Genomic DNA, 26,502 nt, shown 5'->3' with positions numbered 1-26,502 from the left:
TCCGATTTAATAAATGCGATTTAAATAGATCGGATTAAGAGTTATTTTGCGATGTGTATACATGGCACTTTCACTTAAATGCGATTAAACGTCTGGGGAAAATAAAGCATTGCGATTGGACTGAGGACGCACGTGCTGAGCGAGCCAAATAAGGCACGGGGGCGTGGTTCAATGCCACCGAGATGCAGGTCATCTTCCCCACGAAAATCGTTGCCTCAGGCGGACTGAAATCACAACATTTCCCCCTTTCTCCCTGGATCATTTACAATGCTACATTAGCTACCCTGTTAGCATAGAAAAACGAGTGGTCAAATGGTAATGTGGAGTAACTTTGTTGTGCTTCATTACTTCGTGGGGCACTTTTACATCAATATATGGAAGCCACAACATTTATAGTCGCTTAGGGACTTTAAATTAAGCAAAACTTTCATGTGAAAATCAACAGGAAGTGCCGCCATGTTTTTCTCACTGGCATTGCACGCATGAGCTCCAGGCCAAAACTGAGCGACTGCCACCTTGTGGACACAAGAGGGAATCACAAGAGGGGGAATCACAAGAGGGAATCACAATTCAGAAACGCATCACGGGAGGGCGGACGGACGGACGGACGGACGGACGGACACCAAAGCCTCTTATAGAGATGCGTGGGACGCATCTAAAAATATATATATATAGGCTTACTCCAAATATTTTCCCAAAAGGTACCACTGTTTGCTAGTTGTCTGCTGATGTTGTATAACCTTTCGGATGTTTTGGGAAATAAATAAAAAGAAATGGTTTTTTGAAATGTAAACAAAGCACTGCCCCCATTACAATGACCAAGATCTCGGAAAAGGCTGAAGAAGAAGACAGAAAAAAACTCAGGTATTGACAAGTCCAGGGTAGTGTGAGCATTACTACTGCATGTTGAAATTGACTGAACTGGTCCTTTAAGCAAAAGAAAATGGATTTTAAGCAACTGGGGATCTATGTGTGAGCCAATATTGGGGAGAGAGAAAAAACAAGTGTCCAACCTGGCTTGTTGAGGAGGCATCGAAGTTCATACTCCACATCTGCCTGTCGCTCCTCCAGATTCTGTTGTTTGGCCCTGAAAACCAAACCAGACATGTTCATTACATTACATTACATTGCATTTGGCAGACGCTTTATAACCAAAGCGACTTTCAAAAGAGGACATAATCATAGCCAACATCACTAGCAAATACAAAGAAGGAAATATACAGAAAAACTAGACTGCCTGTGCAGTCGCCTTCGACTGCTTAAGGTATATCCCCGAAACGCGACGCTTCCAGTCCCCCATCATTCCTACCACTCCCGTCCACCATTTCGTAAACGTATATGATACATACAGACGTGACATGACGTGCATAGGCTTAAAACCAAACGACTATTGTGAAAATGAAGCAAAAAATGGGGCAAATGGTAATACTACATAGGTACAGTGTAATAACCAGTGTAACAATATTTAATACAATGTAATACCAGTGTAACACCGCCATTTGTTTTACTTACATCATGTGTTTGTGCGTAAGTGGTATTACATGGTATTGCATATTGTTACACTGGTATTACACTATATTACATGGTATTGCATACTGTTACACTTGTTATTACACTGTACCTGATATTGCATATTGTTACACTGGTATTACACTAGTATTACATGGTATTAGATATTGTTACATTGGCTATTACACTGTACCTAATATGGTAGATTCACTGAAATGGTGAACCATTAAAATAAGGTGTTATCGAGCAAATCAATCCACCCAGTCAGAAGTTATGGGCCAAATGAAAATTCCGCCATTTTGAAAGTGTTGTCTTCCAAACCCGAATCAGTTCATGAACCTACCCTAGAGCATTCACACACAAAATCTGTGACAAATCCATCCACCCGGTCAGTAGCTATGGACCAAACAATAATTTGGCCATCTTGAATTCAGCCATCTTGAAAGTGTTGACCTCCAAATTCGAATCAGTTCATGAACCTACCCTAGAGCATTCACACACCAAATCTGGGACAAATCCATCCACCCAGTCAGAAGTTATGGACCAAACAAAAATTCGGCCATCTTGAATTCAGCCATCTTGAAAGTGTTGACCTCCCAACTCGAAGCAGTTCATGAACCTACCCTAGAGCATTCACACACCAAATCTGGGACAAATCCATCCACCCTGTCAGAAGGTATGGACCAAACAAAAATTCGGCCATCTTGAATTCAGCCATCTTGAAAGTGTCGACCTCCCAACTCGAAGCAGTTCATGAACCTACCCTAGAGCATTCACACACCAAATCTGGGACAAATCCATCCACCCGGTCAGACGTTATGGACCAAACAAAAATTCGGCCATCTTGAATTCAGCCATCTTGAAAGTGTTGACCTCCAAACTCGAATCAGTTCATGAACCTGCCCTAGAGCATTCACCCAAAAAATCTGGGACAAATCCAAAAATCCGTTCAAAAGTTATCGCGTTAACACGAAAGACCTTACGCGGCGGCGGACGCGGCGGCGGCGGACGCGGCGGACGCGGCGGCGGCGCACGCAAAACCATTACATCCCCGACGCTCCGCGTTTCGGGGATATAACAAGTGCAGATGCAAAGAAGGCGTTGTTACAGTCATGGCACAACATTAAAACCTCTGCAACTTATTGATTTTTTTTTTACATTATACATGGTGCTCTACATACTTTATTATATCCCTAAAACGTGGAGCGTCGGGGATGTAATGGTTTTGCGTGCGCCGCCGCCGCGTCCGCCGCCGCGTCCGCGTAAGGTATTTCGTGTTAACGCGATAACTTTTGAACGGATGTTTGGATTTGTCCCAGATTTTTTGGGTGAATGCTCTAGGGCAGGTTCATGAACTGATTCAAGTTTGGAGGTCAACACTTTCAAGATGGCTGAATTCAAGATGGCCGAATTTTTGTTTGGCCCATAACTTCTGACTGGGTGGATGGATTTCTCCCAAATTTGGTGTGTTAATGCTCTAGGATAGGTTCATGAAGTTATTCGAGTTTGGAGGCCAACACTTTCAAGATGGCTGAATTCAAGATGGCCGAATTTTTGTTTGGCTCATAACTTCTGACCAGTCGGATGGATTTGTCCCAGATTTGGTGTGTTAATGCTCTAGGGTAGGTTCATGAACTGATTTGAGTTTGGAGGTGAACAGTTTCAAAGTGGCGGAATTTTTATTTGGCCCATAACTTCTGACTGGGTGGATTGATTTGCCCGGTACTACCTTATTTTAACAGTTCACCATTTCAGTGAATCTACCATATTAGGTACAGTGTAACAATATTTAATACCATGTAATACTAGTGTAATACCAGTGTAACAATATACAATACCAGGTACAGTGTAATAACCAGTGTACAATATTGAATACCATGTAATACTAGTGTAATACCAGCGTAACAATATGCAATACCATGTCATACCACTTACACAAAAATACATGATGTAGTACAAAATTGGTACATGGTGTTACACTGGTATTACATGGTATTAAATATTGTTACAATGGTTATTACACTGTACCTAATGTGGTATATTCACTGTAATAGTGAACCATTAAAACAGTGTTACCATTTGCCCCATTTTTTGCTTCATTTTCACAATAGTCATTTGGTTTTAAGCCTATGCACGTCATTGATCTATGTATAGATATCAAATACATTTCTTTAATATTTTGTATTTATCATATACGTTTATGAAAAGGTGGACGGGAGTGGTAGAAATGATGGGGGACTGGAAGCGTTGCGTTTCGGGGATATACCTTAAGCAGTCGAAGGCGACTGCACAGGCAGTCTAGTTGATATTAAAATATAAAACATGTACTGACGTGTACACCAACTCGGCATGGTTACCACCATGGCACAACATTAAAACCTCTCCAACTTATTTTTTTTACATTATACATGGTGCGCTACATACTTTATTGATATTAAAATATAAAACATGTACTGACGTGTAGACCAACTCTGCCTCCCTGCGGACCAGCTGGTGCTTCTCGTGTATTAGAGTGAACCAGTCCACCAGCAGTGTCTCCTCCTCCTCATCTGAAACAGACACAGGGGACATCAGACACAAGACTTTTAAAGGGGTATGCCACTTTTTTGGGGCATAATACAGTTAAAATCGTTGGCCAGGGTTTACAAAGGTGGTAAAGGGTCTTATTTTTCATGTAAGCCGTTGTCTTGCTTTAAGTCAAGTTAAAAGAGGGAGCATGTCGCTAAGCTAGTGAAAGTCAATGCATCCGTGTAGCATGCTACAGTGATCCATTGACTTTCACTGGCTTAGCTACATACTCCCTCTTTTAACTTGACTTAAAGCAAGACAACGCTTAACATGAAAAACAAGACACTTTACCACCTTTATAAACCCCGGCCAACGATTTTTTTGTATTAAATCCCCAAAAAAGTGGCATACCCCTTTAAAATAATTTTAGGGGGATTTTTGCCTTTATTATTATAGATACCGTGAAGGTGGTGACAGGAAGTGAGCGGGAGGGAGAGGGAGACGGGGTAGGGTCGGGAGACGACCCGGGCTGGACAGAGAGACAGAACAGCAGGCGGTGCATGTAGTTCGTTCACAGGCAGCCAAAGGTAATAAAAATTCACTTCACATGAAAAATCAACAATGACATAAATAATTGAATAAATACATTTAATAAGTTTGGTCACATCACAATACATTTTAAACAGTTCAAAACCTATAAAGGTGGGACCTTATTAAAAAAAATACCTAACATAGTGTAGCTCACCGTTGCCACAGCCTCTGAGCTTCTTCTCCAGCTTAATTACATAGTTAAGACTAGATGACCTGCACCAGATTATCGCTTAAAAGCTCATTTCCGTATGCAGTCCTATAGTTCAGTTTACTAGATCAGGTGCAGCACTGTTCTCACCGTTGCCACAGCCTCTGAGTTTCTTCTCCAGCTCCACACCCCTCTGCTCCAGTTCATCCAGCTGCCGCTCCAGATCCCCCATCTCCCCGTGGATGTCCTCTACCGGGATGTACTGGTCCGATTGCACCTGGACACACACACACACACCACATCGTATACCATTTTGGCTCTTCAAAAGCTTTCTTATGGTGCCTACATTTTTTTTTACAAAATCATTAACAGTTGTGATTAATTGATCCGCAAAAAAAACCCACGCACACCACAATCGCAGCAGCAAAGTCCGCTCATCACATGCCATTTTGGCTCTTTAAAAGGTTTCTTCTGTGTTTGTACCTGCATGTGAGGTGTTTTCAGACAACAGACATCCCAAAAGTGCACAGACATCTAAAAAATGTGCAGACATTTTTTGCAAAATGATTGTAACAGTTGTCATCAATTGATCCGCAAAAATTTCAACCCAAAGTCCAGTGGATAATTCGGACACTAATGGAATCCCATTCATTGTTTTTTCAGTATCTTAAACCCAAGGCCGGATTATCCATAAGGGTCCGCGGCACAGTGCCCAGGGGCACCAACCATTTTTGCCTATGGAGGGGGCACCACAAGACACAATCTTAACAAATATTGTTCATAAAAAGGGCATCAGTATGGTACTATAGTGACCGGGGGCACCACATTGGCTTAATACAGTCCTGCTTAAACCAGCGTGACTCTGAATAAACTGGCCTTTAGAGAGCCCAGGTAGGTACTGACCTTGCGCTTGATGAGGGGAAAGCCATGTCCCGGGGCGGGGGGCCTGGCGGGCCGAGGTCCCTTGGGTGGCCTGGTGGCGGGGGAGGGGTGCGACGGGGAGGCCTTTCTGTTGAAGGGGTTTTCTTTACAGGTGCGCTGGACAAAAGGAAAGGCAAGGGCAGAATATAGAAAATTGCATAAAATCTGTAAATGTACAGATAACCCTTGTAAATGTGATTGGTCGTTGTTTGAAAGGTGATATGGTCATTACATACAGGTGACCAAATTAAGAGAACAATTTGCAAAACCATCAACACATGTAAGGCAATGCCACTTAACGTGCTATCTGCCAACCTTTTCTTATTACTAGCCACAAGTTTTACCCATTTTTGGCTGGTTGGCAGTTGCCAATGTTGAGCCCTAGGTGACACTATTAGCACTTTTACCCCCCACTCCCACTCGCACCTTTGAAGATCGCACAGTAAGGCAGACAACTGTAATTTCTCTGAATGCTACACTTCAATAATATTTCTAACTATGCATATGACGACTTGTGTCTTTGTACCTTGGGCGTGGTGCCTGAATGCTACACTTCTTTAGTATTTCTATTCATATGACGACTTGTGTCTTTGTACCTTGGGCGTGGTGCCTGAATGCTAAACTTCTTTAGTATTTCTATGCATATGACGACTTGTGTCTTTGTACCTTGGGCGTGGTGCCTGGATGCTAAACTTCTATAGTATTTCTAACTATGCATATGACGACCTGTCTCCTTGTACCTTGGGCGTAGTGCCTGGTGAGGTTCCGGCAGACTGGGAGCCCGTGGCGACAGGTGGGCGAGGGGGAGGCGGCCTGGGGCCCGCAGCTCTGGCACCTCCACTGCTGCTGCGAACGCTCTGCGGCGTAGCGGGAGCCGAGGAGGTGTTGGTGGGACTGGAGTCAATGGAGGACGCGCTGACCGCAGATGGTGGTGGCAGAGGACTTGGAGAGAGGTGACACGACGCTCCTGAGGAGGAAGAGGAGGAGGAGGAAGAGGAGGGAGTGGGGGAAAGGGGGAGGTGGGAGAGAAGGTGGTGGGGGGAAAGGGGGAGTTGAGGAGAGGTGAAATGGAAGTGAGGAGATGTTAAGATTTGAGATTTGAGATTCAAGATTTCCTTTATTACATCTCATTAGATGTAAAAAGATACACAAAAAGATAAATAAATGAAAGGTGTGCGGATGAAAAAAAGAGAAAGAGATCTAATTGCCTGGTGGAGGAAACTGCTTTGGAGTCTGGTGGTGTGAGCTTTCAATCTAAAAATAGCTCATATAGTTAATGGTTGGGGTGGTTCCTAGGATCCTTCAAGATTTTTTGGCCTTCCTAAAGTCAGGCTCAAACTACACGACTAGCGACTGTGTGTCTGATTTTGGTGTCGGGGTGCACAGCACACTAGAAGAGAATCGCAACTGTCAATCTTATCGCTGCTCGCAGCTACCGAGACAATGCCCGACGTTCTATTTCCAGTCGCAAATATCAAACAGTGTTTGATTTCTACGATTTGCGATCGGCGACTCTTTGAGCTGCTAAAGTTCTATCTTAGAATGTCGCACACAACGAGGAAATCTTCCCCGACAATCGCTTGCGATGGTCCTGGGGGGTAACGTTCCAGTGATTGTCGTAAGGGGGGTTTTCAGCCGAGAATCGGGCCGATAGTCGTGTAGTTTGAGCCAGGCTTAATGCATCTCTTGCCAATATGGAGGGTAGTTCACAACCCCAAATACTCGGTGCTGTATGCACCACTCTCTGAAGTGCCCTCCTGGCGCCTTCAGGCCGACTGAGAACCGTGCCCGTTCCCGCACCTAATCGCGATGTATTCACGCCACGATTCTTAGCGTTTGCGAACTGCAGAATTGGTTCGCAATGCAAACCACAAAATACTTGTTTTTTGTCCGAGAACCGTGACGACAACATGGCTGTCAGCAGGTTCATCCTGGTAACACAGTCACGTGCAGAAAAAGTTCAGAGCCCGGTCTGAAGACGGGCGGTTCACAGATAACTGAACATATCTGGAGAGGGCACCAGCACCAGCTCCGTTCTGGTCGACCATCAGTGGTGCCTCTGTCAGAGAACTTCAGGATCTTGGGTCGCATGCCAACCTTTCTCAACCGTCTGAAGAGGCAAAGACGTTGCTGCGCTTTTGTTTGACTATGCAGTCGATGTGACTGTCCGAGGTAAGGTCTTCTGTGATGGTAACACCTATACCGCATTTCATCATTGGAGGAGACGGAGCACTGAAGAAATGGCCCAAAAAAGGGACAGTGCATAACAGCAGTATGCCTGAGTGTCTGCGAAATATCGCGCCTGTTCCGCTGCCCACAGCCAATCACTATGCCCGACTGAACAGCATTTCAATCGTCTTGCAGCTTCATGCTCTGCTGCTCTTCTTGTGCCTGTACCGCTTTAGAGGATTTATTTGGACTCACAAGAACCAACTAAACACACCTGTGAAATAAGCTTTTCACAGCGGGTTTCAACCATATGATTTTTTGCCACCGTTAGCTAACCGCAAGTCCACAAGTTTTTCCCATTTATTTCAAGAGGGTCTGGTCTTACTACTCCAAAATAGATGCTCAAGAGTCACCAAAAAGAAGAAACTCCCACTTGAAAAATAACCTAAGTATAAAAAACTAAAAACTATAAAATACAAACAACTATAAACTTACGTGGGAATCTGCTACTACAGAGTGCTGTGCTCCAAACACAATTTCGTTGCCTCTTTGACAATGACAATAAACTCTTGTAATCTTGAAAACTATAAAATACTAAACACTAAAAACTTAACTCCAATGAAAATTCCAAAACTATGATAACCGTGGGAGAGTGCATTTGTATCTATCACATGCACAAAGATTCAGTAGGAAATCCATGCAAGTCTTCGTAAATGAGACCTCAGGATATTGAAACTCTCTCTGCTTATAAACAGCTTGTTTTGCATTTCGCACAACAGACATGTTTGTGGTGTTATATGGATAATCTGCCTGAACTTCCAATGCAAATTCCAAAACTCTGATAACCTTGTGGGAGTGGAGGCGAGGGTCCGCTGATGGATGGCTCTGAGACGCTCTTGGTGAAGGGATGAGGCTCCTGGCCCTGCCCACGCTGTGGAGTGGTGATGAAGGGGGTTGTTTGGACTTGCGAGGAGGAGGTGTCACGGTCCGACGAGGAGGAGCAAAGGCTCTCTGTACTGAGGGCTGGAGAGGGAGAGGCAGAGGAAGGCTGAGAGGAGGAGGGGGCTGAAGGAGCAGGAGGAGGAGGAGGAGGTTGGATTGGATTTGAGGGTTGTTAAAGGGTTAAAGGGAAGCAGGTTGAAAAGGGCAGGAAGCATTTTAACCCCGAAACAAAAGGAGGTAATAAGAATACAAGATAAGAGGGGAGGTTGGAAAAAAAGACCAGCAAGAATAGAGAGATAAGCAGAGGAGAAGGACAAACAGTTAGCTGAATTGTGCACAGTATTGACAACGTTCTTTTTTTGTCTTTGTTTTGTTTATCTTTTTTTGCTGTTTAGTTTTCGTTTACTTCAGCTGACTATGACAAGTCCTTCAAACCGATAATAATGATAGCGGCGCAGGAAGAGGAGCACTCCCTCCCACACACAAAAGGAATAACGGTCACTTAGCCTGGCCTCGCCACAAGCAATCTCTCTGCTCAATTCTCAATGACTGCGTTTATATGCAGTTCAGTATACAGAATATGAGGCATATCCCGGTTATGATCATTGGGATAAGGTGTTTATATGCGCACAGAACGTTATATCCCAGTCCACATTCTTGGCCGTTGTAGAATTCTCTGCAAATGCGTGTAGCCTGGATACCGGCAACAGCGTTCGGGATAAGGTGTGTACATGCGTCAGTATCCCGGCTTCTGTTGGAACACTCCGCCTAGCATATCCCGATTTCTCAGTATCAGATACTGAAGTGTTTATATGCACAAACGCAAATTCGGGATACTTAATATCCCGATCGTATTCGGGATACTGAACTGCATGTATACGCACTCATTGCCCAGCAAGTGACGTGTGGGTTTGGTCTTCGGGGGCGGGATTGCAAAAATTGGTTTCCAACATAGCCATTCAGTGGACGGGGGAAGGACAAGTGAGGGGGTGAACAATGACACGTCATACAAGTAGATTACACGTCACAACCAAACATGCACCAAGACTAGGGCTGCACAATTAATCAAAAATAATCGAAAATCGCGATACAATCTTGATATCGAAATCGTGATTTCAATCGAGATTAATGGTGGCCGTCCTTCGAGAGCCTCCTTGAAGCCAGAAAATACTGACAGGCTGGTGTTTCTGGCCAGAAATCTGTTCACCCAAGTTTCATGCTATTGCCTTTTACATAATTATTACAATTCATTTCATTTTGCTCATCCCGTATATAATTCATTCTTGGTTACATTTCATTTTGTTATATATATATTTTTTTTAAAAATCAGCAAAAATCAATAATCGTGATTAATAATCGTGATTATGATTTTGACCCAAATAATCGCGATTATGATTTTTTCCATAATCGTGCAGCCCTAACCAAGACTGACTTAATGCTAAAAGGTGCATGTACACTGAATTTGAAATGAAATGGAATATACCATGATGAGAATGTGTGTGAAAACCAGTTTATGCATAGATGTACATGTGTAATAACATATGAATTTATTGGCGTGCATAATGTATCTATCATTCCATATACGCAAAGATTCAGTAGGAAATTAATTCATGCAAGTCGTAGTAAATGAGGCCCAGAGACATATTGAACTTCATACTCTTCCTAAAGGGCTAGTATGTGTGTGGTGTTATTTGGATAATCTGCCTAAAGGGATACACGCACCTCAGGTGTTCGGGCCCTAATCTTAGAAAACAAACAAATAAACACGCAGGCAAATAAAAAAGGCAACACCTTCTGGGAAGAGCATCTGATAACCTAGTAGGGAGTGCCGATTTGTCTCAGTGCTGCTGCTGCTGCTGCTGTTATCTAGGGGTGTAAATCACAGCCTCCATGACAATACGATTCCATATTGATCTTATTCTTATCTTATTATTCAATGCGATGCGATTCAATTATTTTCGATACTTAAGAATGCCCCACGATACGATACAATACAATTCAATTCAACTTTTTTCTAATGACTTTTCCACTTCTATTATGTTATGGAGCTAGGGCATTGGGCAGGGGCCAGCGATTCGATTATTTTCGATACTTAAAGGGACAGTTTGGTCAATTTCAACATGCAGTTGTATTGCTCACGCTACCCTTGACTTGTCAGTACCTGGTGATGCCACATTTTTCGGCTCAGCCCTTTCCGAGATATGAGCAATTCTAATGGGGGCAGCGTTTGTTTACATTTTTAAAAAATGAAACATAGGCCAACTCCAAATAATTTCCCAAAAGGTACTGCTGTTTGCTAGTTGTCTGCTGATGTTTTATAACCTTTTGGATGTTTTTGGGAATAAATAAAAATGTTTTTTTGAAATGTAAACAAAGAGCTGCCCCCATTACAATGACCAGGATCTCGGTAACGGCTGAAGAAGAAGAAAAAAAAATCTCAGGCACTGACAAGTCCAGGGTAGTGTGAGCATTACAACTGCATGTTGAAATTGACCAAACTGTCCCTTTAAGAATGCCCCACGAGACGATGCGATTCGATTCAATCCTCAGATTACATCGCAATATATCGATACTAGGGCTGGGACATGAATGCATTCATTTCGATTAATTAATCACACGGTTCGATTAATTCATTTAATTTAATTTTAAATATTAATTGCACTATAATATAGCTACATAGTTCTGGATTAGACCAGTGGAGGGCAGTATTACACCTGATGGTGAACAGCCTGCTGAAATTGAGAGGAGTTCTCTCTTCTTTTAAAAATGAATAACAATTTTAGATTAAGCTTATTTATTGTAATTATTCAAAACATTTTTCACTGTCCTCAAGTCAGATATTTAAATGCGATTAAAATGCGATTCATTTGATGAATCAATTTCAAAGCCTATAGATTTATTCAATTAAAAATTTTAATCGAGTCTCAGCCCTAATCGATACATTCGATTATTATTTACACCCCCACTGCTATCTAGTGAATGTGACTAACCTGAGGGCTTCGGTGGTCGGGGCGCCAGGCGTTTCTTCCTGCCGCTGCCAGGACTGGCCGAGGGGGTGGAGGTCGTCGTCGCTCTGCCCGGAGTGTCCCCCGCGCTGGAGAAGCCCTTGGTGGCCGCCTGGGTGATGCTGTACCAGGGGTGGTTGGCGACCGCTGAAGCTGGCTCATCTGCCGCCCCCTCGTCCTCCTCCTCCTCCTCGTCGTCCTCATCGTCATCGAAGGGGTTGGAGGACGGTTGTGGCGGTGCGGCGCCCTCTTCGCCCTTGGGGGAGGGGACAGAGCCAGGGTGTTGTTGTTGTTGACGCACGCCAAGACTGGGGTGTGATGGTGGTGGAGGGGGAGGGGCTGGTTTCTTCCTGGATTCTGAGTGGACGAGTGCGAGCCAAGGCGGGTCTTTGGGTTTGGGGGTACCACCGGATTGGCTGCGGCTGAAGGAAGGATGGAGTGGGGGGCAGACACAGAGACAGACGGGCAGCAGACATGACACACATGCATGAAGGAAGTCACGGGGACCAAACAAACAAACAAACATACAGTGCATCTGGACAGTGTTGCCAGATTGGGCTGTTTCCCGCCCAATTGGGCTGCTTAGGATGGCCGTGTGCGGGAAAAAATGGCATTTTGCAGAAAAACCCGCCCAATTTTTGCCATAGGAATCACTAGAATAGGCGGGATTTTGAGCTTCTAGGCGGGTTTTGAGCATTTTTTTTGGGCTGGAAATCCTCAGCCTCATCTGGCAACCCTGCATCTGGACGTATAGTATGACATGTGAATGGAGTGAGGGGCACATAGCATGCTGGCGATTTGCCCTTTTCTTACCTTCCAATTCCAGGGGAGTTTGAGCGCTCACGGGGCACGGGACCCGATGGCCTTCGATCATCCGACTTGCCTGGTTAAGACACAGCACACAACGCAATTACATGTACAGATTAATACCCCAAAAAACGTGCAAAGACGAAATATTACATCTACTACACTGTAAGAGGAATAGTACAATCAAATATATAAAAAAAATAAAAAATACCCTCAAATCAAAGTTCAGAAAATTTTAAGCAAAAACCATACATGACCACTAAGCAAAAGCTTTGAAATTTCTTTAAAATATTCTGCACCTCACGTGAGTCAAGATTAGAGCTCAGTCAGTCTGTCAGTAAGGCATTGCTGGCCCCGGCCATGGCTTAAAAGGTACACCAGGAGTCCGTTACAATATGCGACCTTGCCTCCTCCACTTGTGCTTGTTTCCTCGTCCCGCCTCCTGGCCCCTCCTCCGTGGAGAAAACGATAAAGTTTCCCAGCTGTCAGCCTAGCCACAACAACTTTTGAGGGACTGTTTTTCATTCACCATCCCAATTGAAAATGAGAAGAAGACTCTACAATTGAGCCTTTGCAAGATATTGAAATATAATGCTGTTGTCAGTGCTGTAATCATGACATATTACTTCCTGGTACGAGGAGACAAGCACAAGTGGAGGAGGCAAGGTCGCATATTAGAACGCACTCCATGGATCCGGGTTCAAGTCCAGCTAGAGGTAATTTCCCTATCCTCCCCCATCTCTCTCTCCCACTCACTTCCTGTCACCTCTCATACCGTCCTATCAAAATAAAGGCATAAATGCCCCAAAAAATGCTTATAAAAATGTTAAATAAAGGCATAAAAGCCCCTAAAAACATATATGAAAAAATTAAGTGAGGCCTTGCTAACCGTTAACAGGTGATGGGCTTGGCGTGAGGCGCGCGGGGATGTTCCTGGGCGCCGGGCGTGGAGGAGGTGTGGCGGCGTCGAGGGACCTCCGCGGGGTGGGGCGGGGCGCGGGAGCGGGCCTCATCTCCGGCGTCCTGCCACGCTCCACAGGAGTCGGGGGAACGCGGTGGTCACCGTTTACCTTCACCGTGCTTGGCACTGGAGTCGGCATACATACTTCTACATCAGGTGGCCTCTGAGTCTCTTCTTCCTCCTCCTCCTCTTCATCATCATCATCCTCATCGAAGGGGTTGGGAGGAGTAGATGGCGTTTCCTTTGGCTGCTCTTCCTCCTCCTCCTCCTCCTCCTCCTCCATCTCCTTCTTCTCCTCCTCCTCCTTCATTCCTCCATGATTAGACTCCTCTCCTTCATCTGCCGCCATGCTTTTTTCCCTCTCCGTCTCCACAGAGTCTGATATGTTGCCGGTGCTTGATACAGCTTCGGCAAGAGCGCTGCTGCTGCCGCTAGTGGTGCTGCTGCTGGTGGTGCTGGTGGTGGTGTTTTCCATGGTGGTGGTGGTGGTGGTGGTGGTCTCCGTGGGAGTGCTGGTGGTGGTCTCCGTGGGAGTGCTGGTGGTGGTCTCCGTGGGAGTGCTGGTGGTGGTGGTGGTGGTGTTCTCCGTGGGAGCAGCTGGGGGTCTCTCCAGGCTTCTCTTGCTGGGTGGGTTTTCGGGTCTTTTCGGAGCGCTCCTGGCGGACGTCACCACGTCGTGGTGCGGTTTACTGAGATCGGGCCTGCCGTTCTGATTGGCCATGGAGGAGGAGGTTCTGGAGAAGTGGTGAGTGCAGACCAGAGAACCGGCGTCACTTCCTGGCTTGTAAGACCCCGGGAGCAGCGTGCTGCAACACTCTCTGCATCTGAAAAATGATCAGTTCAGTTCAGTTCAGTTAAGTTTACTGTATTAGTACCCGTAGGTAAACTGGTTTTGCAGTTTAAAGGAAAGATGGGTATACATATAGGGTACAAGACACATGACGCATACAAAACATGGAATCTAAGAGTATTTAGGCTATACGCAAAAATAAATAATACAGAGACAGACATTAAAAAAATGATTCATACGACCAATATGGCTATGAGAATGTCAGCAGGTCAAACTTTGGAAAATAAAAGGTAACACTTTACTTGACGCCGGCGTCATACGTATGACATAATGGTGTCATAACATTGTCATAATACAGTCATGAATGTGTCATAAACATTATGTCAATGTCATAAACATTGTATGACTTTGTCATAACTGAATTTCACTTAAAGCGATGGTTCGGAGTAGAATCACCCTAATGCCATTTGAACCGTGACACCCATCCACCTTTACACCCGAAGTGTTTTCTGCCGCAGGCTTACATCAACAGAGTTGCCGTGTTATTCAATGTTTATTCCGGATAGCTTGACTCAAGCGCATATGGATCCTGGGCACCGTCTCCAAACTTTCCCCACAAAAATAACATGTCATGACACCAAACTTCTACAGTATAACAAATGTGGTTTGTACTCACAAAAAGATGAATTTGAAACTTTGTACATAGTCCAGGAGTTTATTAGTAACAACACACGAGACGATTAGCTTTTCTGCTGCTAAACATCCGTCGACGTCACTTCCTCCAGCTGGGACTTTGTTGATGGAAACAAATACACGTGAGTCCGGAAGGCGGAAAACTCAAAAAGACAGCTTGCGCTACAACTAGAAATTAACCACTTAATTTAAATTTTACCACGTTTAATAAATAGAAGACGATGCCACACTCGTGCATATATCCTGGCTGTGGACTAAAACACAAACCTTACAGTCCCAGCTGGAGGAAGTGACGTCGACGGATGTTTAGCAGCAGAAAAGCTAATCGTCTCGTGTGTTGTTACTAATAAACTCCTGGACTATGTACAAAGTTTCAAATTCATCTTTTTGTGAGTACAAACCACATTTGTTATACTGTAGAAGTTTGGTGTCATGACATGTTATTTTTGTGGGGAAAGTTTGGAGACGGTGCCCAGGATCCATATGCGCTTGAGTCAAGCTATCCGGAATAAACATTGAATAACACGGCAACTCTGTTGATGTAAGCCTGCGGCAGAAAACACTTCGGGTGTAATGGTGGATGGGTGTCACGGTTCAAATGGCATTAGGGTGATTCTACTCCGAACCATCGCTTTAAAGACAAAGACAGGCCTAACAATGTCAACTTTTCATGGCCATAAAACGTTTATGACATTGGCATTATGTTTATGACTTGTTCATGACACTATTATGACACTGTTATGTCATACGGATGACGCCGGCGTCAAGTTAAGCGTAACCAAATAAAACACTTTTCTTGTGGAACATTATTATTTTCTTTCACACTCCCCCAATAACGTAAAGTAGACATTAGGGAAGTAATGATACACTCAACTCACGATACGATTCGTATCACAATCCTTTACCTACGGTTCAATACACCCCACAATTTTTGAAATGTATCTTTTTCTTAAATGAATTAATTTGCTTTTTCACATTTACCAACATTATTGAATAAAATTATAAATACAGAGTATTTAAAACTTAGAATTTAAAAATAATAATAATGACTCCGACAAAGAAGAAAAAATCCAAGGCACTCTCTTTAAAAGTAAAAAGCCTTTATTTCATGGCTTGGTTTGCATTAAACCTTTAAAAAAACTCCGACATGTTTCAGCCACTTGGCCTTCTTCAGGGAGTCAGTGTGTTTGACTCCCTGAAGAAGGCCAAGTGGCCGAAACATGTCGGAGTTTTTTAAAGGTTAATTGCAAACCAAGCCATGAAATAAAGGCTTTTTACTTTTAAAGAGAGTGCCTTGGATTTTTTCTTCTTTTTCAACGTCTACATTTGCCCATCTAAAGAGCACCTCAAAGAGCACCTTTTTTGAGTCCAGGCAGCGCTCTTACAACAAAGACTTTTTAATAATAATAATGACTATTTGAAGCTTGGAAGCACTATCACATCGTATCATGCAAACGTTTTCTGGACTGGAGGGGAACAACACTGTCAAAGGTTGCATCACAATACTGCCTTCTTGCACGTGATACAGAATCGTGACTCAGCGGATCACGATTTCTGGGTTCTATACAATATCATTACAGCCTTAGTAGACATCAACAAAATGTGTAAGTATGGAGTTTCTCAGCTAAGTTTGCTATGGCATAGAGCAGTGTTTCCCAACCAGGGGTACGTGTACCATTAGGGGTACTCGAGCACACTGCAGGGGGTATTTGGATTTTGTTTATTATTATAACAAATGTATGGAGCAGTCACATCAGGACAGAGAAAGCGATATAGAACATGAATTAGGGGGGTACTCATGGCACAACTAAGAGGCTTAGGGGGTACGCGAGACAAAAAAGGTTGGGAAACACTGGCATAAAGCACTAAGGCCATCCATGAATGAGCTTGCAGCAAGCCCATGGGGACCCAGGTTCGAGTCTGACATTTACACTTTACACTTAACTGATGTTTTTATCCAAAGCGACTTACAGTACTACATTTAGATGCAGGGTATTGGTTACAGTCCCTGGAGCAATGTCTGGTTAGGTGCCTTGCTCAAGGGCACTTCAGCTATGGATGAAGGTGCTGGTAAGGGTGTGATGTGAACCTGCAACCCTCTGATCTAAAGCACTCTAACCATTGAGCTATGGCTGACCGGGGTCATTTCCCGACCTATCCCCCGCCACCCCAATCTCTCTCTCTTTCTCTCTCTCTCCATCCTTTCCTCTTCACCACTTCATCGTAATAAGAAGGTAAAACAGCCCAAAAAAAACACGCCTATATAATATTCTTTAATATTTTTCTTCACCACTTACCTGAAGCAGTTACGGTGATAGAGTTTGCCGTCCACCAGGAACCTTTGCACCAAATGTACATGCTTCCCACAGGCCGCACAGGTGCTGCTCAGAGAGCTGCGTTTGGGGGCGGTACCTGCCGCACCCGTCTGCACACCCGCACCCGCATCACATGCACATCCACAGACAAGATGATGGACGGGCGAGGAGGGAGGTGGAGAAGGTGGAAGAGGAGGGTGTGGTATTTGTATAACAGGACAGTTGGGGGGAGGGGGGAGGGGGAAGGAGATCAAATGGGAGAGTCAGGATCAAAACAGGGAACAGATAATAATAATAATAATAATAATCCGTAATATTATTGCTTCTGTTGGGTTTTTTTTTACTCTCTCATTTTAATCATCATGATCTACAACTACGATAGAGAATACAGGACATTTCAGAGGCCTAGTAGATTTTAAGAGCTGATTCAGTACATGATCATTCGCTTGGTGAGGGAGATTTAAAAAAAAAAAAAATCGAAACTGACAAGAAATTCAGAAGATATTAGCTTAGCATGAGTGAGCTAAAATTGCACAATTATCCATCAGCTAAATACATGATTAAACAAATGACTATCAAAAAAGAGAGAAAAAAAAAGCAATGACCATTGTAATTAAAACAGAAGAAGACGTTGATTTTGGTTACACCATACTACAGTCAAATTCCATATTCCTAGTGTCTACTAGGCTCAGGGTCACAAAGGTGTGGAGACAAAAGACGAGGAAGAAGAGGAGGACGAGGAGTTAGAAGAGGAGGAGGAAGAGGAGGCAGCAGCAGAGGAGGAGGGAGGAGGAGGAGAGGAGGAGCGAGCGGCCACCTGAAGTAGCAGAGAAAGCCAAGGGGGCGTACAGTAGAAGAGACGGGGGGAGCAGGTGGGTAAGCATGTAAAAGAGAAGACAGAAGAAAGACATATATAGAGAGAATGAGGTTCAAGAAGCTTAAGCACAATCTTGTGTGACAGTGACAGTGGTTGTCACCACCAGACTGTTCGCGCCAGACAGCTTTGCCTCTTCACAAAAACGAGCAATTCCTAATACACTCATCCATGAACAGGTTGTCCATCTGCAGCTCTCTATCCATACACAAGTCTCCATACGTAGGTTTCTTGTATACAAACATTCTTGTCTGCTCGCGCAGCTGTAGATCCTTCTGCAGCCTCGGATTGGCGTGATTGGCTGCTTAGTAGAGGTGTAAATTAAATCACAGCCTTCGTGGCGATTCAATTCAATATCAATTTCAGCCGAACAGCCAAAGCTGCTGTCCAAAGAGTTCTGCATAGCGCCTAGAGTCAGCTGACTACTAACAAGGTGGTATTGCTGGTTTTGGGGGCGCGTTCACCTGCAGCTGGTTAGCCAGGGTGAGTTCCAATATGCTACCTTGCGTCCTCCACTTGTGCTTGTGGCCTCGTACCAGGAAGTAATACATTGTGATGACATCACTGACAACAGCATTATATTTCAATATCTCGCAAAAGCTCAATTGTAAAGTCATTTTCTCATTTTCAAACAGGATGGTAAATGAAGACTAGTCCCCCAAAACATGTTTATTCTAGGCTGACAGCTGGGAAACTTAATTGTTTTCTCCACGGAGGCGGGGCATCAGCAAAACGTGAGGCCACAAGCCAAGTGGAGGACGCAAGGTTGCATTTTGGAATGCACCCCCAGACACCTTCTCCTACAGGTGCGTATATATACTGTACTTTCGATGAAACAAGTCCTCAATGGTAGAAAGGACTGTGATTCCAGTGCGATATTAGAAAACTGCACCGGGTACTGCCCCAGTATTCATTCATTTTTTTGGAAAGAATATGGTAGCATTAAGAAAGGGGTATTAAAAAAAAGTGATGGGCATGACATACAGGAATTTTCCGCACATTATAAGTATATTTTAGTGTCTCTGGAAATAAAAGATATCAAGCTAAAATTTTCATCGATTGTAATGACTCTGTAAAATGTGTCGACAAAAAATGTAGAACAGCCAAGGATCAAATGGAAGTCACATTGGACCTGATCCAACTGATTTGGATTTGCAGCTGGTCCTCATAAACTTATCATACCTTATCATACTCTTTATTCTGACACTTGCGTATGTAGATCTTGAAAATCTAATGGATAAATCTACATTGTAGTATCCAAATATGCTGTTGCTAGATCTATTTATAGCCTATTTTACGATTCCGCCGTCTGACGATCATTCACCGTTCAAATAGCATGCGCAAGCGAAGCGCTAACGTGATGAACCTAACTCCCGCCATAGAATCGCCGTAGCATCAAATGCTCAAGGCAGCGCACTCGTTAGTGCCGTTCGTAACGGCTGCCTCACCTGTTTATGTAGGAGGAGAGTCATCGAGTCACTGCCTCTCGTTTCGAATTGAGCCCAAGACCAACTTGCCAACCGTTTAGAAGCAGCTAATCACATAATGGCTGATATTGTTTTTGTTTTTTCTCATGGAAGGCTTTTTACACAAGCCATGCAAGCAGAGAGAGCAGAGGCATTTAAAGGTATGGTTGCAAGTTGGGTATGAAAGCAGCAATACCTGCAGGCTGTAATTATAACTCTACGTACATATAACTGGAGTTGACGGGGCTTACCTCAGGCTCTGGCGCGCGGTCCTCAAGAGGGGTGGCTGGCCTCTTGGGGGCCAGGTCCGAGGGCCCTGCGCCACCGGGTCTCTTCATGGAGGGGGGATTGGCTGAGGAGATAGCCAGACACGGCACAGATTATTCATGAGGCTACATATTCCAGAGTGGTGTAGTCTATTTTTTTATGGTGGGTATACTGTATATTTGAAAAAAATTTGAAGGGGGTATACTGTATATATTTGTGCAATTTAAAATAATCGATCAATATACTCACTTTTAAATTTCAGGGATCTCAGTATACCCATTTAAAATGGATTGATCCCCGAAATTTAAAAGTGAGTATACTCTGTATACCCGCGTTCTACGTAGACTACGCCACTGATATTCCAGTACATATTCACAAAGAATTACGTTAAGTTTATTTAATTCATTTGGGGCCCATCATAGGCAAACGGTTAGGCAGACGAGCTGGGAGGTTGTTGGCTTGATTCTTGGAGGCTCTCTCTGTCTGTGGGCGGAACTTGAAACATCTGGTGTATCGACATGCATCACGATGTCTCAAAACTAATGCATTACAACACATTAACATTTTCAAGAAGATACAAGGATGAGAAAAAGTGATTCCTTTTGTCTAAGTAAAAAGGCTCATAAAGACTTAATAAATCATTTTTTGTTTGCATGTTTTTCTTCAGACACTTAAAACATCAGTCTATTGACGGCAATAGAACAAAACAAACATTTACGTAGGCTGTTGTTCCAAACGTGCACATAGAAAGCTGTAGGGTACACCGACAGGCACACAAACCCACTGCATGCAGTGTGTACTGACATCCTTTTAATGTCACTGTCTGGTATGCCTGGTGCACAAAGTTTAAAACTTGCACTCCCTGTTTTACTCACACATGTAGTGTACTGTTTATACTCTATTGCAGGGGTTCCCAACCTTTTCCAACTTGGGGCCCACTCGAAATTGTCACAAATGTTCGGGGCCCACCTCTGACCCGATTACAAATAAAACTCACATTAATCAGCAGCAACACACACCAAAAGGTGATTATAATTTTTAGAATACTATTTCAAGGCCCACTTGGTATACCTTCAGGGCCCACCAGTGGGCCCCGGCCCATAGGTTGAAAACCATTGCTCTATTGTACTACTTACCATGAGTCTTGTTGGTGAAGAAGTTGTAATACTGGGATACGTATGTGATGATGCTGAGGCGGTCGGGGATCTTCATGGACACCATGTCCTCCGGGTCCAGCAGAGCGGGAATCCCCAACTCCGACTCGGCCACCTCAAACGCCTGGAGAGACATTATTGCCATGTCACTACTGTATTCTGTTGAGATGCGTCCTATTCTTTTTTTAAAGGGACACTGTGCAGGAAATGGTCAAAAAGGGTACTCCACGTATGCTGCTCATTGAAACTGGGCTGCCTATTGCCAAATTTGATGTTTACATGAAAGTTTACTAAGTAATAAACACATATTTTCTAGTATGGTGCAAGTACAGTCATTTTTGCAGCTAAAAATGGCTATTTGTGGAAATTAAAAATGGCGGACCATGTATGAAAAGTGCAATTTTTCCAGTCATAAAGAATACTTAAAACTTGATGGTGGTGGTAAGTATTCATGAAAAAGGTAACATTAGTGAATGGGCAGCATGAATTCTGGAAATAAACAACTAAAAATCTCAGACAGTGTCCCTTTAAAGGACTTTATTGGGCTTTTATGCCTTAATATGAGACAGGACCGTGAGAGAATGAGACAGGAAATGAGTGAGGACTGGAGAGAGAGAGGGGAAGGATCTGCAAAGGACTTGGGGTCGGAATCGAACATGGTCATGGTATGGCGTCTTAACTGGTTGAGCCACAGCGCCCCCAGGCACTATTATATTCTAATGACAGGTACAATTGCAAGCGAAATTTCAACATTCATTCCAACGAGGCACGCAAAGGGGGGTGAAAGCAAACGAAGAGGGGTAACGGGAAACGGAAAAGTGAAGACTTTAATCTTAAAGGTACACTGTGCAGGAAATGTATGTAGCTAAGCTAGTGAAAGTCAATGGATCACTGTAGCATGTAACATGCTACACGGATGCATTGACTTTCACTAGCTTAGCGACATGCTCCCTCTTTTAACTTATCTTAAAGCAAGGCAACAGCTTACATGAAAAATAAGACACTTTACCACCTTTATAAACCCTGGCCAATGATTTCAACTGTATTAAGCCCCAAAATAGTGGCATACCCCTTTAAATCTTAAAAACTGAGGAGCGAGTTCTACATTGAGTTTGAATAGCAATTTCACTATTGTATGTTGCACAAGTTCTCAAACTTTGCTTGGGCCGCCCAAATCTTTCTAATAAAATAACAATAATTGATGTGAATATGATTTTCAATCTCCAGGTTACTCTCTTGCTGTCTGCAATTAGCGAAGAGAAACAGAGAGGCACACTTCTCGTGTCAAGACACAAGCGGTTTAAAAAACAAAGCCACAGAAGCTACGCCTATATTAATGCTGTTTGGCCAAATGTACTAAAGCCTATAGCCTACAGTATACAAATACCTTTTTGTGTGGAGCTGAACAAATGCCAAATCCTATTACAGACTGCAGGCGATTTACCATTAGATAACACTTGGCTTGCACTATCGGTAATGTTTAGGCTTGTAGGCCTTCTAACCCCAGGGGTTATCAGAGTTGGTTGGGTCGGTGACCTCTAATGGAGCAGATTTTACCAGAAAACCTCCACATAATCAAAGATCCAAGATTTTCATCGACATTGTCAAGAAAAGGCAACAGAATTGTGGTTGGAGTACAAGCATTCTCCGGGCCACTGCGTCTCTGTGTGCTGCCATCTAGATCACAGATCTACTGGTTGACCTGACCTGTAGCATTCTTCATTCATTAAATTGTTAAAAAGAAACGTTTTCACACCACCACCTGATTCCAGCATTTGGATTGATGGCTAAATACCATTCCACCCAGATTTTAGCCTAGGCACAACCTGCATAGCAGACTCTGATGATCTAAGACAGTGGTTCCCAAACTTTTTCCCCTGCGCACCCCCTTGTACATTTCAATGTGGTTTGCGCACCCCCTAAGCAAAATTTTGGTGTGCTGATGGCCACGCAAGTATAGATTCACTGCTCATTCACTGCACATTGTGCACAGTCATTTTGGGGAATCCTCTTTTCCAATAGTCTTGGAGTTAAACTACACTTCAGATGGACCCTTCCAGCATACAATGCATGCACCATACAATTAAAAATACTTAATGTTCTTTAATGCTGGATAAAAACTCACATATCCGCCATTGCTTTATTCAGCTCGCGCACCCCCTAATGGCAGATCGCGCACCCCCAGGGGTGCACGCACCCCAGTTTGGGAAACCCTGATCTAAGACATCTTTTAGGATGATATTGATCTCAATATATTTAGGGCCTAGGCCATTGAGTGACTTATAGACAACCAAAAGAGTCTCAAACTCAATTCTAAACCTCACTGGGAGCCAGTGTAGTGGCCTAAGTACTGCAGTGAGTATTAGAGCATTATGAACACATGACTTATTCCATTAAAATAGTTTGATTGATTTCTCTCGCTTCTTTTGGTCCTTTACAGAGAATGCCCTGTTGTAGGCTATTGTGAACAAAACATTTTAAGCCGAACAGTAGATTGAAGTCATGACTGATCCATTTCAGCACACAACGTCATAATTCTACTCTCAACTTCTTCCAAACGTTTCTAATCACTGTTCTGCAATACAACAGAAAGCGACATACTAAACAACACACACAAACACGCTTCAAGCAGTTTGTGAGCGACCCCGTCTGACCCCTAACGTGTGCTCTGTGGCACCAAAAGACAAGTTTGCAAACATGAGGAGGTGAAACCAGGGTAGGGCTAATTACAGTGTTCCAGTCTGAGCTCACTAGTTATGGCCCCACACACAGGCTACACCAGTCACGCAGTCACACACACACGCACGCGCACACACATACCAGGGCTCCACACCACAGACACACACAGCACACCACACCACACACACACACACACACACACACACACACACACACACACACACAGCACACCACACATACAGTGCAGGGCTCCACACACACACACACACACAGCACACCACACATACAGTGCAGGGCTCCACACACACACACACACACACACACACACACACAGACACAGACACAGACACAGACACACACATACACACACACACACACACACACACACACACACAGACACACACACACACACACACACACACACACACACACACACACACACACCCTGCTATGCCATCAGCTAAAGCCGAGCCGGCCCAACCCCAGACCACAGTGGGGAGCAGCCAAAGCTGCCGGTCGGTCGGACTCGGAGCGCGGTGACTCACCAGGCGGTTGTTCTCGTAGACATTCTCTTTGGAGAGGGAGTCGAAGTCACTGGAAGAGAGAAAGGGGGAGAGAAGAGAAGACGTCATTTAGCATTTATTCATAAGAAAGGGGGAGACAAGAGGGCATTTAGCATCATCCATTAATAGACAGACACAATGAATCCATCCCAGGGCTTCACAATTGGCACGTACCCCACAACAGCCAAATGTGGGTGAGATGGAGTGACCATCACTAGGGTTGTGGGTGTGTTCTGACTAACATGCCAACGAGCCTGGCTTTTTGGTAGGGATGGCACAAACCGCACCGAAAACCGAAACCGTACAATTCACACACATACCGAACCGAACCGTGCAATCCATCGCAAACCGCAATTCATGTACTGCCCAGAAAAATATGTAAAACAAAGGTTCTAGGAGTATCTTATCCAGTCTCTCTGATTAAAACATTAGCGTATAAGACCAAATCAGAGGATGACACAATTAAAATCACACCATTTTCACATTATAAGCCTATACAAACCATATGTAGGATATTTAGTGATAAGTCCGATTCTATTAGCCAGTGCACCATTTATCATGAACTTAAAAATAAGAACCGTAGAGAACCGAAAACCGTGACCTTGACACCGCGATATGAACCGAACCGTGAATTTTGTGAACCGTACCACCCCTACTTTTTGGTGTAGCGGTCAGATCCGCAGTTTACCACCCCAGAAGATCTGGGTTCGACTCCCGGCTGTGCAACTCTACTCCCTTTCGCTACAGTGACATTTTGTGGCTTTGGAAAGTAATCCCCAGCTAGCCACTATCACACTTTATCTTCTGAGTTTTAACATAAAATGGTGCAGAATGCTAACAACAACAAACAGAAAGATAAAGACTAGATGGCTAGTGACTCTGAGATAATCACTAACCACAGTGACTGATGATCAAAAAAAAAAAAAAAAAAAATGCCAAGCACTGGATGGATCACCACTGTCTTATTACAAGCACCTAGCAAAGAATATTTATTAAGATTAAATGTAAAGGCATCAAATTGGGGAAATGCAAATATAAAAACTCTACCGAAAAAACCCTGAGCTTCAGAACAGATATGCACTTGTTTTTTTCCAGGTTGTTGTTATACACATTGACTGGCTAAACCTCTGGCCAACTGCTAGCATTCCATTTGTACAGTTTGGTGACAAACACCATCATGAGATTCCTATAAAACTATTCTGGATCAGGGAGCAGAATAAACATACTCTGGGTGATGTCAGCAACTGCTTTAGGGTACTCCCTCTGTGCATTCCAATATGCACACTTTCGTCCTCCACTTCTGCTTGTGACCTCATACCAGCAAGTAATAAATCGTAATGACTTCCCTGACAATAGCATTGTATTTCAATATCTCGCAAAAGCTCAATTGTGAAGTCATTTTGTCATTTGCAAAATGGAAGGTGAATGAAGAATACGGTATTCCCCCAAAAATTGCTGTGGCTAGGCTGACAGCGGGGAAGCTTAATTGTTTTGTCCACGGAGGTGGGGCGTCAGCAAAACGTGAGGCCACAAGCACAAGTGGAGGAAGCGAGTCTGTATAGTGGAATGCACTCCCTGATTCCTGAATGAATCGTAGGACGATTCAGGCCTGCTAGATGGGGGTATGGTTTGTTTACATAGTGTTTGAAATGTCTTAACAATAGGGTAAATAAAATCAAAATGTATCGATGTATCGGAAGTATCGGCCGGCGATATAATCGAATCGCATCGTATCGTGGGGCATTCTTAAGAATCGAAAATAATCGAATCGCTGGCCCCTGTGCAATGCCCTAGCTCCATAACACAATAGTAGTGGAAAAGTAATTGGAAAAAATCGAATTGAACCCAATCGCATCGTATCGTGGGGAATTCTTAAGTATCTGGAAAAAAAAAAATCAAAAAAAAAAAATAACCACAACAACAACAACAACAACATCAACAACTACTACTCAAGGGTATCGTGCACAACTTCTCTTCACCATCAGATCAGCCTCAAACATGACACCACAACTCTCAGGACAATTCACACCTCGACACATATCCTGTCATGGGAATAGACTGTGGAGCCTGACGTCTGCAGCTCTGAGACGTAAACTAGGCCTATTAATTCCCATATCAGAGTAAGACCTGAAGAACTGAA

The 26,502-nt window shown here is 43.8% G+C and overlaps 1 protein-coding gene across 5 annotated transcripts in view; it reads right to left on the bottom strand.

The window, feature by feature from the left end:
• micall1a (MICAL-like 1a) overlaps window positions 1-26,502 on the bottom strand; it is a 40,791-nt gene that overhangs the window by 4,928 nt on the left and 9,361 nt on the right. The window contains exons 3-17 of one of the 5 annotated variants that reach the window (XM_063196648.1): window positions 24,345-24,393; window positions 21,103-21,244; window positions 19,951-20,051; window positions 17,342-17,469; window positions 13,490-14,385; window positions 12,607-12,676; window positions 11,779-12,215; window positions 10,580-10,654; window positions 8,693-8,869; window positions 6,418-6,644; window positions 5,660-5,794; window positions 4,907-5,033; window positions 4,478-4,546; window positions 3,968-4,058; window positions 1,014-1,087 (exon numbers count right to left, since the gene is read on the bottom strand). In XM_063196648.1, coding sequence (XP_063052718.1) covers window positions 1,014-1,087; window positions 3,968-4,058; window positions 4,478-4,546; window positions 4,907-5,033; window positions 5,660-5,794; window positions 6,418-6,644; window positions 8,693-8,869; window positions 10,580-10,654; window positions 11,779-12,215; window positions 12,607-12,676; window positions 13,490-14,385; window positions 17,342-17,469; window positions 19,951-20,051; window positions 21,103-21,244; window positions 24,345-24,393 — 2,798 coding nt within the window. Of the gene's footprint in view, window positions 1-1,013; window positions 1,088-3,967; window positions 4,059-4,477; window positions 4,547-4,906; window positions 5,034-5,659; window positions 5,795-6,417; window positions 6,645-8,692; window positions 8,912-10,579; window positions 10,655-11,778; window positions 12,216-12,606; window positions 12,677-13,489; window positions 14,386-17,341; window positions 17,470-19,950; window positions 20,052-21,102; window positions 21,245-24,344; window positions 24,394-26,502 lie in introns of all 5 variants that reach the window. The other 4 variants (XM_063196666.1, XM_063196657.1, XM_063196672.1 and 1 more) reach the window with 4 other exon arrangements.

Source organism: Engraulis encrasicolus, chromosome 1 (genome assembly GCF_034702125.1).
Source record: "Engraulis encrasicolus isolate BLACKSEA-1 chromosome 1, IST_EnEncr_1.0, whole genome shotgun sequence".
NCBI classification, from domain to species: domain Eukaryota; kingdom Metazoa; phylum Chordata; class Actinopteri; order Clupeiformes; family Engraulidae; genus Engraulis; species Engraulis encrasicolus.
The sequence above is the reverse complement of the archived record's forward strand: the minus strand, read 5'-3'. Positions and strand labels throughout refer to the sequence as shown.